The sequence below is a fragment of the Sphaerodactylus townsendi genome, linkage group LG14, assembly GCF_021028975.2.
Source record: "Sphaerodactylus townsendi isolate TG3544 linkage group LG14, MPM_Stown_v2.3, whole genome shotgun sequence".
In the NCBI taxonomy this organism is placed as follows: domain Eukaryota; kingdom Metazoa; phylum Chordata; class Lepidosauria; order Squamata; family Sphaerodactylidae; genus Sphaerodactylus; species Sphaerodactylus townsendi.
This window is the reverse complement of record NC_059438.1, coordinates 16,775,108-16,791,306: the sequence shown is the minus strand read 5'-3', so window position 1 is coordinate 16,791,306 and position 16,199 is coordinate 16,775,108. Positions and strand designations below refer to the sequence as shown.

Sequence of the window (16,199 nt, the reverse complement as noted above, 5' to 3'; positions counted from 1 at the left end):
AAAACTCTTCACTGTGTACAAAACAAGAGAGCAGAATGCAGCCACACGCTTGTGCAATTGGCCCAATCTCTAGAGAGGTTCGACAAGTTATTTTTGCGCTGCACCATGCACGCGAGAGACGAGGGGGACATTTGTTTGGAATGTATGTCTCGGACCCTAAATCTGGACTTCTCAGAACTGCAGTTGGTAAAAACCACCTCTGAGAACAGAGGCAAGCTTGCAACCCTTTGGGATGTAAAGGACAGACTCAAGGCTGGTGACTGATATTATGCTTCAACTATGTGAGGGAGCTTCAGGATTCTCTAGGCAGGGTACCGTTCTTGGACAGCAATGGCACGCCATGAGAACTAGGTAACTCCAGACATTTAGGATTTTTTCCTGTCTCATCTAAAACAGTTTCCTAAGCCATAAATAATCTTGGCTTGCCTCTTCGTTCACTGCTGTCCCCCTGCATATTTTCTGTTGGACTATGTACCAGCACCACAAGGCCTTAGTGCATGTGTGAGAACTCTGAGGATGTTAGATTAAGTTAGATTATCATTATTAAATGTTAGATTAAGTTATCTGCAGTGGAGAATGCAGATCCCTCAAAACCATCAGCTGCTAGTCCAAAGAAGTAGAAAGATGGAAGAGAAAGTTGAAAAAAAAAGCCTGCTAAAAGAACAGCTGTGTGTCCTAGGAATTTGCTAACTTGCAATTCTATTAGAGGATTCAAATTCAGATTTTATAAGTCTTGATGTTTTTACAATCCAGTGTAACAGCTTCATAATTCAGACTACTAAAAGGATTTAGCAGCTGCTTGCTCCATTTTATATATACGCGGGCTGGATTTTCGTGTCTGGGAAAATGAGGTGTTTGTTTAGGACTGACAAGCTGTTGTCACAATAATATGTATGCAGGAACAGACATCAACTGAAGCAATTTTTTTTTTAAAAATAAACAAATTAAGGGAGTTAAGGAAAGCACTGATGTAGTAAGCCATTATTGATTATTTTGTAGCACCGAAGTCATTCTTAGCGTGCTTGTCAAAAAAGTGAAGGGAAATTAATGAATGGTCGAGTTTTAATTAGATCCAGGATCCAAACTGAGATGACATTCAATTTTCCTGTGCTTTTTTAAATGCTTCTGTTTTTCCCTAACGCAAATCCACTCTTTTTTAAGCTTCTAAAATGAACCTTCTCAAACTAGTCAGAGTTGTAGAACTCTAGCCTCAAATGAAATGGCAATTCATAGTAAATACTAGCACTCCATTGACATGTGAATAGCTAATTGCACTCCCCAATTCCAATTTCCCTCCTTTCCCCATTACTGGATGATCCAAATCCCAAAAAGCCAAACTGCCTTGCCTGCTCCCCTGGTTTATTTCCACTTCTCCTGTTGACCTGATGATAATGGGGCCGGCACAAAAGGCAGAGACTTCCAAAGAGAGGAAACAGAGCTGGATGGGGCTATCTCATATCTAGAAGGTGCTCCAAAGTGATGATCTGAAAGTCCACAATTGCCACAAAATAGGTTAACTATAACCCCACAACAAACCCAAAGAATCTGAGCGGGTTTTTGTCTCTCATGTTAGCTCCAGAAACATATAAGCAGACACAATAAGAACATTTGTTTTGAGTTAAGAAGTGTTTACTTATTTCTATCAAACATCTTCCACAAACTGTATTTTATGGTCCACCTTGCAGCTTGCTTGATGGAGAATCAGGGAGCCCAAATGCTTTCTAAAACCAGCACACCAACTGGTCAGCAAAAACCAGTTGATGGTTTAACAAATCTGCTATGCATAAGTCATACTATCTGGAAGGGGGATTTCTCCCCCAAGATCACTTAAACTTGATAAAGGTACTGGGGTTTTGAAAAAAACACAACACCATGTATCATAGGTGGATACAGCTGGGCAAATCAGGTAAGTAGAGTTTGGAGAAGGTCAGCTGGAGGAGGAAGCACCAATCACTACTTCAAACACACACACTCTTCCTGAACGGGTCCCTGTTCTATGCGTAAAACCGAGTTCTCATTTTCCTTGATTTCACTTTATTCATGGCAGAATTAAAGAAGGCCTATCTTAACTGAGGCCTTTATTTGAAGGTGGGTTCAGTGTACCACTATTGGTCCACCTTGGCTACAGCCAGCTTGATGGAGAAATCTAGCTCGATGGAGTATCAGGGAGCCCAAAAGCTTTCTAAAACCAGTATTTGAACTAGCAGACAAAACTGATTGATGGTTTAAAGCAGGGGTCTGCAACCTGCGGCTCTCCAGATGTTCATGGACTACTATTTTATGACTGTATTACGTCTATATGTTGTACACCGCCCGGAGCCCCTTGGGGATAGGGCGGTATAAAAGTCTAAAGAATAAATAAATAAATAAATAAATAAATAAATAAATTCCCATCAGCCCCTGCTATGAACATCTGGAAAGCCGCAGGTTGCAGACCCCTGCTTTAAAAAGAAGAGAAACTTGAGGAGAGGTGAGAACACCCTTTGAGAGCCTGGTGCTGAAAGGTGCCTTGCCCAAGTAAAGGTAAGTGGCTCTTATTTTCCCACTGTGTAATCTGGGGGTTTGCTTCTGCCCCGCTCTCTTTGGGAGGAGTCTGAGCTGTTGGGAGCATGGTATGCAGTGCTCATTGTTATGCAAATCTGAGAGGCTGTGATTATGAAAAGGAAAACAGCTGTGCAAACTTCCCTTTCCCCTTTTCAAGTTCCACAATACTGACGCTGTTGATTAAGAGCAAAGTCTCAGATGTAAATTTTTTTAAAAAAAATATTGAGAAAACCGCAAACTGCAAACAAAAACAAAAGAGCGACTTGTGGAACAGTTAAAAACTGCCTACTTTGACTAAGCCACAGCAAAGCAGACTCAGGAGTAGCAGAAGAGTACCTTCAGAGAGTAATCTGCAAAGGTTATTCCCTTTGGCAAGGCCTCGGGACCTGGGGCCAAAAAGCCACTGCGGCAATTACTTTAATTCAGAAAGCCAGTGCCCAACAAAGCCGGCAGCTGTAGGGCGATAGACTGGCTGGATGCGATAAAAAGGGCAAGCAATTGTAGGACAAATTGGCGGAGTCTGCACAAATATAATTTGGAGCAGGGACTGCAAAACTGATTTATTTCATTGGTTTTATATGCCACCCTTCCCCCTTGAATTCTGAGTGCTGCATAGAAGCCCCACCTGTCCAGCTCATCTAATGCTTTTACTTAGAAAGAGACATGCACACCTTCCTTCTTTTACCACCAAACGGGTGGATGACTCAATGTTTCCCCCTATAAAAGCATTTCCTATATATAGCTACTTTCATTCTTGTTACAAATCTGCAATCCTGTCCTTGCATTTTCTGCTTTCCTAGTCTTTCTTCCAATCTGGTCTCCACTCCCCCAGCCAACTCTCTGCCACAGTTAACATGGGTCACTGCCCTCTGCTTTCCTTCCTTCCTTCCTTCCTTCCTTCCTTCCTTCCTTCCTTCCTTCCTTCCTTCCTTCCTTCCTTCCTTCCTTCCTTCCTTCCTTCCTTCCTTCCTTCCTTCCTTCCTTCCCTTCCTTCCTTCCTTCCTTCCTTCCTTCCTTCCTTCCTTCCTTCCTTCCTTCCTTCCTTCCTTCCTTCCTTCCTTCCTTCCTTCCTTCCTTCCTTCCTTCCTTCCTTCCTTCCTTCCTTCCTATGCCAGCCCTTTCTTTTGGTAAAAAGGAAGAAGAAGAAGAAGAAGAAGAGGAGGAGGAGGAGGAGGAATTTGTATTTATGCCCCACCTTTTTTTCCCCTAAGGAGACTCAAGGTCCTTTCCCTTCCTCTCCCCACAACAGATACCTCTTGAGGTAGGTGGGGCTGAGAGATCTCTGAGAGAACTGTGACTAGCCCAAGGTCACCCAGCAGGAATGTAGGAGTGCAGAAACACATCTGGTTCACCAGATAAGCCTCTGTCACTCAGGTGGAGGAATGGGGAATCAAAACCGGTTTTCCAGGTTAGAGTCCACCTGCTCTTAACCACTAAACCACGCTGACTGTTAGTCCAGTGGATGCTGCCTTAGTCCAAGCCAAGATGCCCCTGCTTCAGACACAGCGCCTTTTATTCAACAGAAGGTGAATATGCAGCAATCTTTCAAACTTGCAAAGTACTCATCTTTCTGAAGAAATATTTGTGTGTACCACTTTCCCAAACATTTCCTTTCCCTCCTGGTGCCTGGGAAATTCCTCCCTCCACCCATTATCGTCCTCCTTCACATTGCTTCCACGTGTTGCCTTTAGAGCGGGGGGGGGGGGGTCACTCCCTAATGAGAACTGCCCTCCCACTCCCCAAACCAATTATGTGTGATGACACTTCAGTGCCACCTCAAATGTGGTTTTTTTCCATAAGGACATTGGCAAAATTGCTGCAAACCACTTGTTCCCGGCTAGCCCTGTTATTGTAGATCATAAGCTCAAGGACCCAAAGCGGTGTTAAATAACCACGGCGTTACTAAACGGCACGAGCCCAGAAGGGCTACCGAAATGCTGGCTCAGCAGTGGGTGAAAGGCCAGGCTGCCGAGGAAAGTTGGAGATTGTCAGCAAAGTAGAAAAGCGCCACGGTGAGGCATTGGTCATCATATCCGGACATAAAGAGCAATGAATTGAGAAGAGAAATGTCCCCGGAGTTTAAGGACAGAGATAGCCTCTTGTGCCCTTTCTGCCTGTCAGACTGGGCCACGGGGTTAATACGCCACAGAATTTAATGATGATTAGTCATCTCTTTCCCTGTGAAATATTACAGGGCTCCCTGACTAGGTCATTCAAGAACTGGGAGAAAGAAACATCTGAAGCAGACAGAATCTCCTTTTGCGTTCATGGGTATTGGGAGATTCTGCGGAAATCCGGGCCCTCAAAACCAGCAGTCTAATCCTTTTGCAATCAGAATGCACGATTTGCATAATCCAATTACCCCATTTGCATTTTTGAAATTTAAGCTTAGCAAAGGGTGGATTGTTGAGGGGGAAGGCTATGTCTGAAGCAGGGAAAGGGAGAAGAAAAAGAGGGAAAGGATCAGCTGCCTTCAATTCACGTTTTTATGGGTCATGGAGGTCTATGCAATTCATGCCGCTTTCGTCTTGGACTCAACGGTGATCATGGGTTCTGCTAGATCCAATTCCAGCAGCACCTCAGAGATCAACAAGATTTTGGGGGTAGAAGCTTTCAAGAATCAAAGCTCCCTTCTGTCAGATCCAACGGGCGCGCTGACTACCAAAAGCTTACAATCAAAAAAATCGTGTTGGTCTTTAAGAAGACGAAGAAGAAGAAGAAGAGTTTGGATTTATATCCCCCCTTTTTCTCCTGTAAGGAGACTCAAAGGGATTTAGAATCTCCTTTCCCTCCCCCCCCCACAACAAACACCCTGTGAGGTAGGTGGGGCTGAGAGAGCTCCGAACAACTGTGACTAGCCCAAGGACACCCAGCTGGCATGTGTTGCAGAGCACAAGCTAATCTGATTCACCAGATAAGCCTCCACAGCTCAAGTGGGAGAGCGGGGAACGATGGCATTTCATTCTGCAAAGTACCTTGAATAAGCGACTGCACAGCATTGGCCAGAGGGCCTCAAATGCTTGAACGGCAACATTCGTGCCATAATAAAACTGTAGACTTTAAGACACCACAAGGATTTCGGTTTTCAGTACCAGAGACCGGCAGTACAGGACTATACAGAGTTAGTCCGGTCTAAATCCATTGATTTCAGTGATGGGAATTCTCCCATCTGAGAATGTGCCTGATGCAAACAACTCCATGAACCTTAAACGTCCAACCTTACCAGTTATGCAAATGATTTTCTTTCTTTCTCCATTTAGCTTCAAACTAAATAAGCTTTTTCCAGGCTCGAAGAAGCTTTATTAAAAGCCTTGAAAGCCTGCCTAATCCTCTTTCGCATAGACAATAAATCATTTTCAGCTGGGAGATGCCTGAACATGATAATTACAAAGTGCAGAGAACAAAATAAACATGGATGCAGCTATTATATATAAAAAAGAAATGTTTTATCCAAAGCAAAATGCAAAAAAAAAAAAAAAAGAGCACGCATCAGTTTTAAAATGAAAAATATGCACTAGAATTTGTACTTCTAAAGCATATAAATATATTTTGAAATATTTGGGTTTAGTTAGGAATTTCTAAATTAGAATTACCAAATACAAAAGCAAGGACTACAGAACAGTGGCTAAGAGAATGTGCTATGAGTCAGGAAATCCCCATTTCAACTCTTCCTGTGTCATGAATGGGTGATCTACTATCTCAGTCTTACTTCCACATCTGCAAAATGGGAATAATATTGCCAGCTCAAACCACACAGGGTTGTTGCATGGAACACTGAAATAATATATGTAAAGACCACTCAATTTTCTAAAGCACTAGATAAATGAGAAAAAGTATGTTTTCATAAAGTGTCTAGAGCAGAATGATGAACTCAATTTCCGGCTATATTTTAATTTGGGAAATAAATGCTCTTTCTGAATCAGCCAAGGCAGGCAAACGGCCTCCTTTCCTGAGCTTTACTGCTCAACCCCTAGTAACGGGATGCACTAATCAGCTAATCATCATCAACCATATGACGGCAAGGCCTGAAGAGCGACTCCGAAGCCTGACACTCAAAAAGATGACTGGAATATTGCTTGCAAACAACAGGGCATTAATATTTAAAAACTAATCTCGCAAATTCATCAATATTTATACATCAGAAGGCTTTAATTTTGGGCGCCGCTTGACGGCAGCTTCACGTCTTCCGCCTGCCGCCTACGTACATCCAATAATTTGCATTGTTAACTCCCTCGGCTCCTTTTGGCAGATATTGGAAAACTGCTGGGGTGGGTCCAGTCAAGTCCCAAAACATTTAGGATTGTCACGACGCTGCCGTCGGGGAAACTTGGCTTTTGCTTCGCTTTTGCAGGTGCTGTTCTCACTTCTGGCTGCGGCCTTGGAGTTCTGCGGCTGGGAAGAGACTCCAGGCTGGACTTTGTGAACTGTCTGCCTCTCATGTGGAGGTGGAGTTCTTGCACTCATATTATCAAGAGTTTGGCGCGCTTTCTGCCAGAACTCTCTTTCTATGTTCCTGACACGTCTTCAATAAAAGCCTCAAACCCATCAAGTGAATTACTGTCTGAATGGGGAATCTGACAAGGATCAGCCCGCCTTACTGGCTAGGGCTAACGGCACCAGATTCTCGGCCTGTGTGATGACCACAGCAGCACACCAACGACAGGCTGAAGGACCACCGCCGTCCACAATGCCTGGCCTGCAACCTAAAATCTGCCTCACAACCTCTGAAAAATATTTGAGATGATTGTTTTTGAAGAGGTGAACCAGACATGAATGCCTCACTTTTGCCCTACCCGATGCAGTAAGGAAGATACTGGCCACAGATTGAGACTTCCACGTGGTTAACCCACGAGGCCCAAAATATTCTTTTTTGGAAGGCTGTACATCAAAAACTGCATTCTCTGTACATTCCTTTTGTAAGCTGGCTGGTAGCTTTTCTCTTCTGAAATGACGAATTGTGTACAAGATAACTATTGTACCAGAATGCCTTCAGAAAAGTCATATTTCATAGAGAAATATCTTTTTTGTTATCTGTGGCTACAGTCGCTTGCCTTCGTTTTGCTTTCAGTTCAAACAGAAGTTCATCATTCAGGGCCATTTTACGCTCGCAAGAAACATTACAACCAGTTAATAGCTCCAGAACAATTTCTATAAATTGCATTTTTCTTCCCAGCGATGCCAAAGGTGATGTCTGTTGCTGCCGATTAGTGACTGAATCAGAACACTTCTTGTTAGGGCCACAAACTGGCCGCACAACTCGTGTGACTTGGTTATAACGGCATCAGAGCACCTAACTCATGAGCATCTTCTTCATTAATTCACTGCATTTCACCCAGTAGTATTCTGTGGCCTGCGGTGTCTGGATAAATGGCAATCTGCCATTTTCATATTGCAAAGAAAAACCCAATGTGTTTCTCTAGCTTGAAGCGATAGAAACAGCTTATAAGTGGTATTTGGTTAAAACACAATAAAGAGTTTCTAGGATGTTGTGGGTTTTCTGGGTTGTATGACCATGTTCCACTAGATGCTAGCCACAGATGCGGGAGAAACGTTGGGAGAAAAAACTACTGGAACACGGCCATACAACCTGGATAACCCCCAAAATCCTAGTGATTCCGGCCAAGAAAGTCTTCGACAATACAATAAACAGTTTGTTAGAAGTAAACAGAGCAGTATTTGCCAGCATTGCTTCTTCGTAGAAATGGATTCAGAAGCCCGTAGCTTGTTCTGACTCAATTTTTTACCTACAGCATACGACACAGTTCTGAGGAATGAGCACTGAAGTCCTAAACAGTATTATAGCTCTTTTATGCACACTGACTTCAGTCGACTTAGAAAGGTGCAACTCTGCTTAGGACTGTACTTTAGGCATCAGGAATTTTTGAACCAGACTGAATCTGGATTGGATAAAAACTGAGAAAGGAAGGTCTATTCATAAAAATGGTCGAATAATAATGTATAAGATGGCATGTTACGGCAGTTCTTGTCGCAGAAGAAGAGGGGCCAGCCCCGTGGTGGCGAACCTTTGGCACTCCAGATGTTATGGACTACAATTCCCAGCAGCCCCTTCCAGCATGGCCAATTGGCCATGCTGGCAGGGGCTGATGGAATTGTAGTCCATAACATCTGGAGTGCCAAAGGTTCGCCACTACTGGCTGATCTAATCAGACCTTGGCAGCTAAAAATGGTCAGCCCTTGTTAGTATTTGGATGGGAGACCACCAAGGAAGTTGAGACTTGCTATGCAGAGGCAGGCAAGGGCAAACCACCTCTGCTTGCCTCTTCCCTTGAACATGCTACCAGGTTGCCAATGAATAGGCTGCTACTTGACAGCACTTTCCACTGTTCATAATTCTGCGATTCTGATTTCACCATCCTTCTTTGCAGACAAAGCTGCATTGGAATCTGCCTCTACTTTCTTTTTTACAAGACTTCAACCTTTCAGGGGCGGGTCAGGGGCCTCTCCCCCTACATGTAATTGTGCCATTTCCAATGGATGACTGGAAGAGGATTCAGGGGGTCACTAGTTATGAGTGTTTCAGAGCATTTCTGTTATGAGCACAAATACCTCGGGCATCCGAGTTCCCGCTCGTGAATTATTCTAGAAAGCGGGGCGACTTAGATCTCAAGAGACCTCCTGTGCAGGAAACTCGCCAAGGGCAAAATCCACAGGTTCTGTTTCAGATAATGCCCAGGAAGCTTCCCGGCCCTTTAAAACAGCTGCAACTAACATCCAAATTGGATCAAAGGGTTAGTCTGGGCCACCGAAGGGTTCCCTGACTGATTTTTGTGGCATTTCCTAGTCCAGGGGTCTGCAACCTGTGGCTCTCCAGATGTTCATGGACTACAATTCCCATCAGCCCCAGTCAGCATGAGCCAATTGGCCATGCTGGCAGGGGCTGATGGGATTTGTAGTCCATAAACATCTGGAGAGCCGCAGGTTGCAGACCCTGTTCTGTGTATTGTGCTCGGCTTTTAGACAAGCTTGGTTTCCAGTGAGTTTCATTCTAGGCTCATTTTGACCTTTCCCCCTCTTGATCTTTCTCTCAGGAGGACAGGTTTTCCTCACCATCTGTGCATTAGAAACGTTTTAATTTATTAGCAGCCAACTAGGTTATAAAACCACCCAGACTAACAGTGCTCATGCAGAGATTCAGTCTGTTGGTGGTTTTGAAGCGTTAAAATATGACCACCTTGTATCTGAGATGCTTATTATAATCTGCTTAATTATATGGGTACCCGCAACCAGCTGTTCCACAGAGTTGTATACTTTTATGGCATCAGCTCTCCTGAAATATTAAGCCCGAGTTTGTGCCAACTCTTATTGTTCATAACTAGCACAGGGGGAAAATAAATGCACAAAAAAGATCCACAATTGCATAAACATCTTCCCAGTAATGCCTTGCCATCGTACTTTTTAAATTTATCCTCGCCCCAACTAAGACCCATATTTATGCTGGTTCATTTGAAGGTTCTTCCTGCTACTACTGGAGTGCCAAAAAAGAACTTATTGTACAATATCATTCTTTTACATTTCTGTTACATTTCAAATGAGAAAGCATAAAGTATACAAGTCTGTCACAAATCAGCTGTTTATACAAGAATAAGCTAGTCGGTACTCTAGATTCAATGCTGACCTCAAAATGAGACTTCAAGCTTATTCTGTTAACCCCCCCCCCCAATAAATAGATAAATAGAAAAGTCCATAAGGCTAACCCCTATTTATCTATTTATTTTTGTATTTTGTATTTGAAATGTAACCGAAATGTAAAAGAATTATATTGTTTAATAAGTTCTTTTTTTTTGCATTCCAGTTGGAGGCTTATTATTGTCAGCAATAAGCGGTAGCCTTGTGGTACAACTTCTGTTTTCTACCTTGTGGTTGTGTAAAGGTAAAGTTCCCCCTTCAGTTGTGTCTCACCCTGGGGTACCACTGCGAGCAGTGATTTTATAGGCAAGCCGCTTTTGTGGGGTAGTTTGCCATTGCTTTCCCCGGCTATTCTTTACCCCCTAGCTATGAGCTAGGTCAGTGATGGCGAACCTATGGCACGGGTGCCAGAGGTGGCACTCAGAGCCCTCTCTGTGGGCACGCACAAACAGAGTTCATCATGTGGGAGGTGGAAAATCACTCCCCCCCCCCACATCTAGACTGGCCTCAGCTGCTGGGCTCGATTATTAGCATCAAACCTAAGACCTAGTTTTGGGGAAGCAGTATAGGTAACCCTGTTAAGCGCTGTTAAACCCCACTGATTTTCATGCAAAGAACTAAAGCGCGATCCTTTACCTGGGAGTAATCTCGGTTGCTGGCAATGGGGGCTTGCTTCTGAGTAAACCCTCCTAGGGTCGTGATTCACCCATTGGAAGAGTTGCATGGTTGCTTCAAAGCAAAGCCAACAACTACCACCAAGCTTACTCCTGAGTAACGCACGCCTCAGAGCCAACCATTTTTTCTTAACTAAAACCTCAGTATTCAGGTTAAATTGCTGTGTTGGCACTTTGCAATAAATAAGTGGGTTTTGGGTTGCAGTTTGGGCACTCGGTCTTGAAAAGGTTCGCCATCACTGAGCTAGGTACTCATTTACCGACCAAAAAATGGATGGATGTCTGAGTTGACCATGAGCCAGCTGCCAGGATATCTGACCCACAGGGGGCTCGAACTCCTGACCGTGTGAGTGGCAGTGCAAGCACTTAACCACTATGCCACGCAGCTCCTCTGTGGCCACCGCCCCCCTTTTTCTCAGTATCTTGGGAAGGACGGAGTTAAGAGCCCCTTTCCTGTCACCGCTATCCAAAGACCCGACTTTGAGAAACTGGCAAAGAAAGCACACCACCAGCAGAAAAAAACAGCCTTACCTGAACCCTTTTTCAGGTATCCATTTGCATCTGCTGTTGTGTACATAATATAAGGTCCAGGTTGATTCACACCAAAGGGCTGGAATAAAACATAATCAGTTTTACTTTTCTTTCCCCACCTTTTCAAAGCCTAGCAATCAGCACAGGAAGAATAAAAAAAAAAAAATCACGAAATGATTGCAGATTCCTTTTGTTCCTGGCACCGAGAAGGCTACAATGATTTATTGTTGATATTCTGAAGATAGAAGATAATTTGTTTTCATGTCGCAAACGATACGGGGGTCGCCTGTTCCACTCCGCTTCTACCCTCCATAATGACACTGCTGTTAATTCTTCCCCGAAAATGCTTCCCTGAGCACAATGGGACAGGGAGGTCTGTTTTCAGTGCAAAGTGTCCCAGTGCTACTCCGGCGACCGAGTTTTGAGGTCGATTTGAAACGGGTACAATAGCATTGAAAGCTGCAGCGAATTTGGTGCGGGGGGGAGAATGTTGGGGGTCCTTTTAAAGTCAAGTAAGGCAGGGAAAACCGTCAATGTTTTTCGACAGAGATACTTTATTCTCATCGGCTAATAAAAATCTAAAAAAGATGACGGCGGAGTGTGGCAAAAGCAGGAGATGCCTGGAAAAGGGGCCGAGAAAGGGCGAAAATCACAAGTGTTGACCTGAAATTTCATTTCCTTGTGCTTCCGCCCTAAAATAGGACTTGGGGTGGCTTGCATGACGGGTGGTGCTCTCTGTTTTAGAAAGTCGTGAATCGCAGTCACACTTCGATGAAACTCAGCAGTTCTGGATGGGGTCGGAACTCAGATGGGAGACCTCATGTATCCCGCCATGAAGAGAGAGAGATAAGAACAGAAGAACAGAAGAACGAGCCAGCTGGATCAGGCCAGAGTCCATCTAGTCCAGCACTCTGCTACTCGCAGTGGCCCACCAGGTGCCTTGGGGAGCTCACGTGCAGGAGGTGAAAGCAATCGTCTTCTGCTGCTGCTCCTCCTGAGCACCTGGTCTGCTAAGGCATTTGCAATCTCAGATCAAGGAGGATCAAGATAGATTGACTTCTCCTCCATAAATCTGTCCAAGCCCCTTTGAAAGCTATCCAGGTTAGTGGCCATCACCACCTCCTGTGGCAGCATATTCCAAACACCAATCACACGTTGCGTGAAGAAGTGTTTCCTTTTATTAGTCCTAACTCTTCCCCCCAGCATTTTCAGTGAATGCCCCCTGGTTCTAGTATTGTGAGAAAGAGAGAAAAAATTCTCTATGTCAACATTTTCTACCCCATGCATAATTTTATAGACTTCAATCATATCCCCCCTCAGATGTCTCCTCTCCAAACTAAAGAGTCCCAAATGCTGCAGCCTCTCCTCATAAGGAAGGTGCTCCAATCCTTCAATCATCCTCGTTGCCCTTCTCTGCACTTTTTCTATCTCTTCGATATCCTTTTTGAGATGTGGCGACCAGAACTGAACACAGTACTCCAAGTGCGGTCGCACCACGGCTTTATATAAGGGCATGACAATCCTTGCAGTTATATTATAGATAGATGAGCTACACATGCAACTCGATAAAATAAGAAGCATCTTCACCTTTCCTGCTAAGTTATTTCCTGCCTACTACTTGCGTGCCTTCTCGACTTCCTCATTTGCCTCCGCTTATCCGCCATCCTTCCTTCCATTGCTACCCAGCCTTCATTCAAATGCAAATTTGATTCAGCTGTCCCCTTTGTCCTTGAATTATCCTCTGTTCAATGTCTCTCTCTCCCCATCCATCACCATCCTCTGTAAAACCAATCTCTGTGTTCAAGACTTCTCCTTGTATTTTGTTTCTTCCACCTCAGCCCTTTTTCTTATGGGACACGAAGTTATCTCTGAAGACTCTAAGTCAGCAGGCACGGCTGCCGACATTTTCTTTCTGTAAAGTGCTGAATCGGGTTAGTTAAAGGGTACAAGATGTCTGAACAGTTGTGTAATTTATTGTCGAAGGCATTCACAGCCAGATTCAACTGGTTGTGGTGGGTTTTCTGGGCTGTGTGGCTGTGGTCTGGTGGATCTTGTTCCTAACGTTTTGCGTGTGTGGCTGGCATCTTCAGAGGTGCATCACAGTGTGTAACAGACTTCCCTCTGTGATACACCTCTGAAGATGCCAGCCACAGATGCAGGCGAAACGTTAGGAACAAGATCCACCAGACCACGACCACACAGCCTGGAAAACCCACCACAACCAGTTGTACAATTTCTGTCTTAATGCATCTGACCTGCTAGGTCAGAATTGCAGGTGGGATTTTATGGCTTGCATATGGCCATGTAGACTATGCAAGGAGTAAAGAATACCGATACCACTCTAAGCAGCCACACGATCAATTAAAACAGAAAGGCACTCACACCTTTCAGCCCTGATAAGGTTCATGCCTTGCTGGTAATGGCTATTCCGGTTCATTCATAGTATTCACAATGGCAGTCACACTCGGTACGATAGAGAAATTATTCTGAAGTCGAAATCGTTATGAACTCTGCATATACCTCCAAAGGGAGCTTAATACAAACGTCAGAAGGGGAAAAAAGCGTATGGAAAACAGAACATCCTTTACATTTTCTCCCCAGCCGTCAAGACAGCGGCACGGTCACTTTGGGGAGGGAGAATCAAGACGAAGGCAAGCCGGTAGAGAAGGCTTTATCCTGAAATAAAAGTCCAAAGTAGCTAAGCGAGAGGCAAATACTTCAATGCTCACTGGGCCTCGGGGACTGGAGCTGTCAAGCAAATCAGCTAAGGAACGGCTCTTGAAAATGCAAAAATGACTTTCAGAATTAGCGTCTCTTGCTCAAGGCCTATTATTTCGAGACGGCAAAACTGGTCGAAGAGGAAAAAAAAGGACGGTAAATCTCCCTTAACTACATATGTGCAGAGGTGGGATCCAGCAGGTTCTCACAGGTTCCCGAGAGTAGGTTACTAATTATTTGTGTGTGCCGAGAGGGGGTTACTAATTGGTGATTTTGCCACGTGATTTTTGCCTTAGTTATGCCCCTCTTCTCAACAGTAGCGCGCAGAACTTGAAGCAGTCTAGCAGGAGGTGCACCGGCGTACATGGCAGCCTGTACCTGCGTGCATTGGTTTCCCGCCCAAGGACCGGCGCAGCGGCTGCGTCCTTGCCACAGCCCCGTCCAGGAATGCCCCGCTCCCAGAATGCCCGGCCACGCCCCATCGTGCCGCACCCAGCCCCATTGGCACTACGCCACAGTTTGAATCCCACCACCATGGGAACCTGTTACTAAAACTTTTGGATCCCACCACTGCATATGTGTCCAGTGGATCTTCCTCTCCACAAGTTTGCACTTCCAAACTTCCCACCCTCTACATCCTTTAGCATTCCACAGCTAGTGCATTAAAGTTGCTTCTACTATTTAGGTATTGTATTGAAAGCACCGTGTTATACTGTCAGTAAGGAGAAAGGAAGAAGGAACAGATACAAAAATATGTTTTAAAACCCCATGGAAACCGCACCTTTCTCTCCTGTAAGGAGACTCAAGATGGCTTCCAAGCTCCTTTCCCTTCCTCTCCCCACAACAGACACCTGGTGAGGTAGGTGGGGCCGAGAGAGTTCCGAAGAACTGTGACTAGCCCAAGGTCACCCAGGAGGAATGCAGGAGAGCAGAAACACATTTGGTTCACCAAATAAGCCTCTGCCACTCAGGTGGAGAATCAAACCCGGTTCTCCAGATTAGAATCCACCTGCTCTTAACCACTACACCACGCTGGCTGTCACGCTATTCTTTTCCAGCCATGTTTTTAGATAAACCTGGGAACAATGAGGTTGCTGACACAGGCATCCAAGCTATTGCAAGAACATTTTTAGCACGGAAACTTACCGTTGTCTTACGAGGACAATCATTGGAGCAGAGACCACTGAGAACTGCAGATAAAAGGGGAGGAAACAGAGGGCCACTGGTTATTTGAGTTGTCAACAGTGTTTTGCTCAATACATCTTGAAGTTTTGTAACAGTTGCTGCTTCATGATCATTTGTGGAGGCAAATTCCAATTGCATTTTCTTTACAAAGACGTATCCAAATTTAAATTACTGTTGTCTGCCTCACATTAACATTTTAAAAGACATTATTGATCTGTCCAAATTGCCCAGTTTTGCATAACGAAGACATTAAATTAAGTAATCACTGCTCTGTCATACCTATTACTTGATTGGTAGCTTGGTGTCGAAGACAGGCGCAATAGCTCATCTGAAAATGAGTGCAAATTAAAATGCAGGCTAAAAATAAAACTTTGAACACTTCCCTCGTGATGCTTATTTTCCAACTCTTAAATTAATACTCTATTTATTTTTGCTCATCCTCCAAGTAGCTCAGGACAACACACTTGAGATGGTCCTGTTTCATCGTCACAAAAATCCTGCGATGTACTTTAGTCTGAAAGACAGGGACTAGCAGAAATTCATACAATGTGTCTTCCATATCAGCTGGAGATGTGCACCTAGGGTTTCTTGATCAGTGTTTTATTACCTTCTTTCTTAAACATTCCACAGTACAACTTTTGCTGTTGTTAAAACACTGATTTATGGTCGCAAGCCACTGTTTGACATTATACTGGATCATGAATGATGATTTATTTACTTCCCCCTAAACAGATCCTTCCTTCCTTCCTTCCTTCCTTCCTTCCTTCCTTCCTTCCTTCCTTCCTTCCTTCCTTCCTTCCTTCCTTCCTTCCTTCCTTCCTTCCTTCCTACCTACCTACCTACCACCTACCACCACCTGCCTGCCTGCCTACCTGCCTGCCACCTGCCTGCCTGCCACCT

At 44.4% G+C, this 16,199-nt stretch overlaps 1 protein-coding gene across 1 annotated transcript in view; it reads right to left on the bottom strand.

The window, feature by feature from the left end:
- Nucleotides 1-16,199, bottom strand: part of ITFG1 (integrin alpha FG-GAP repeat containing 1) — a 113,182-nt gene that overhangs the window by 20,261 nt on the left and 76,722 nt on the right. Inside the window, exons 13-14 of the mRNA XM_048516173.1 lie at nucleotides 15,261-15,304; nucleotides 11,397-11,475 (exon numbers count right to left, since the gene is read on the bottom strand). Coding sequence (XP_048372130.1) covers nucleotides 11,397-11,475; nucleotides 15,261-15,304 — 123 coding nt within the window. The remainder of the gene's footprint in view (nucleotides 1-11,396; nucleotides 11,476-15,260; nucleotides 15,305-16,199) is intronic.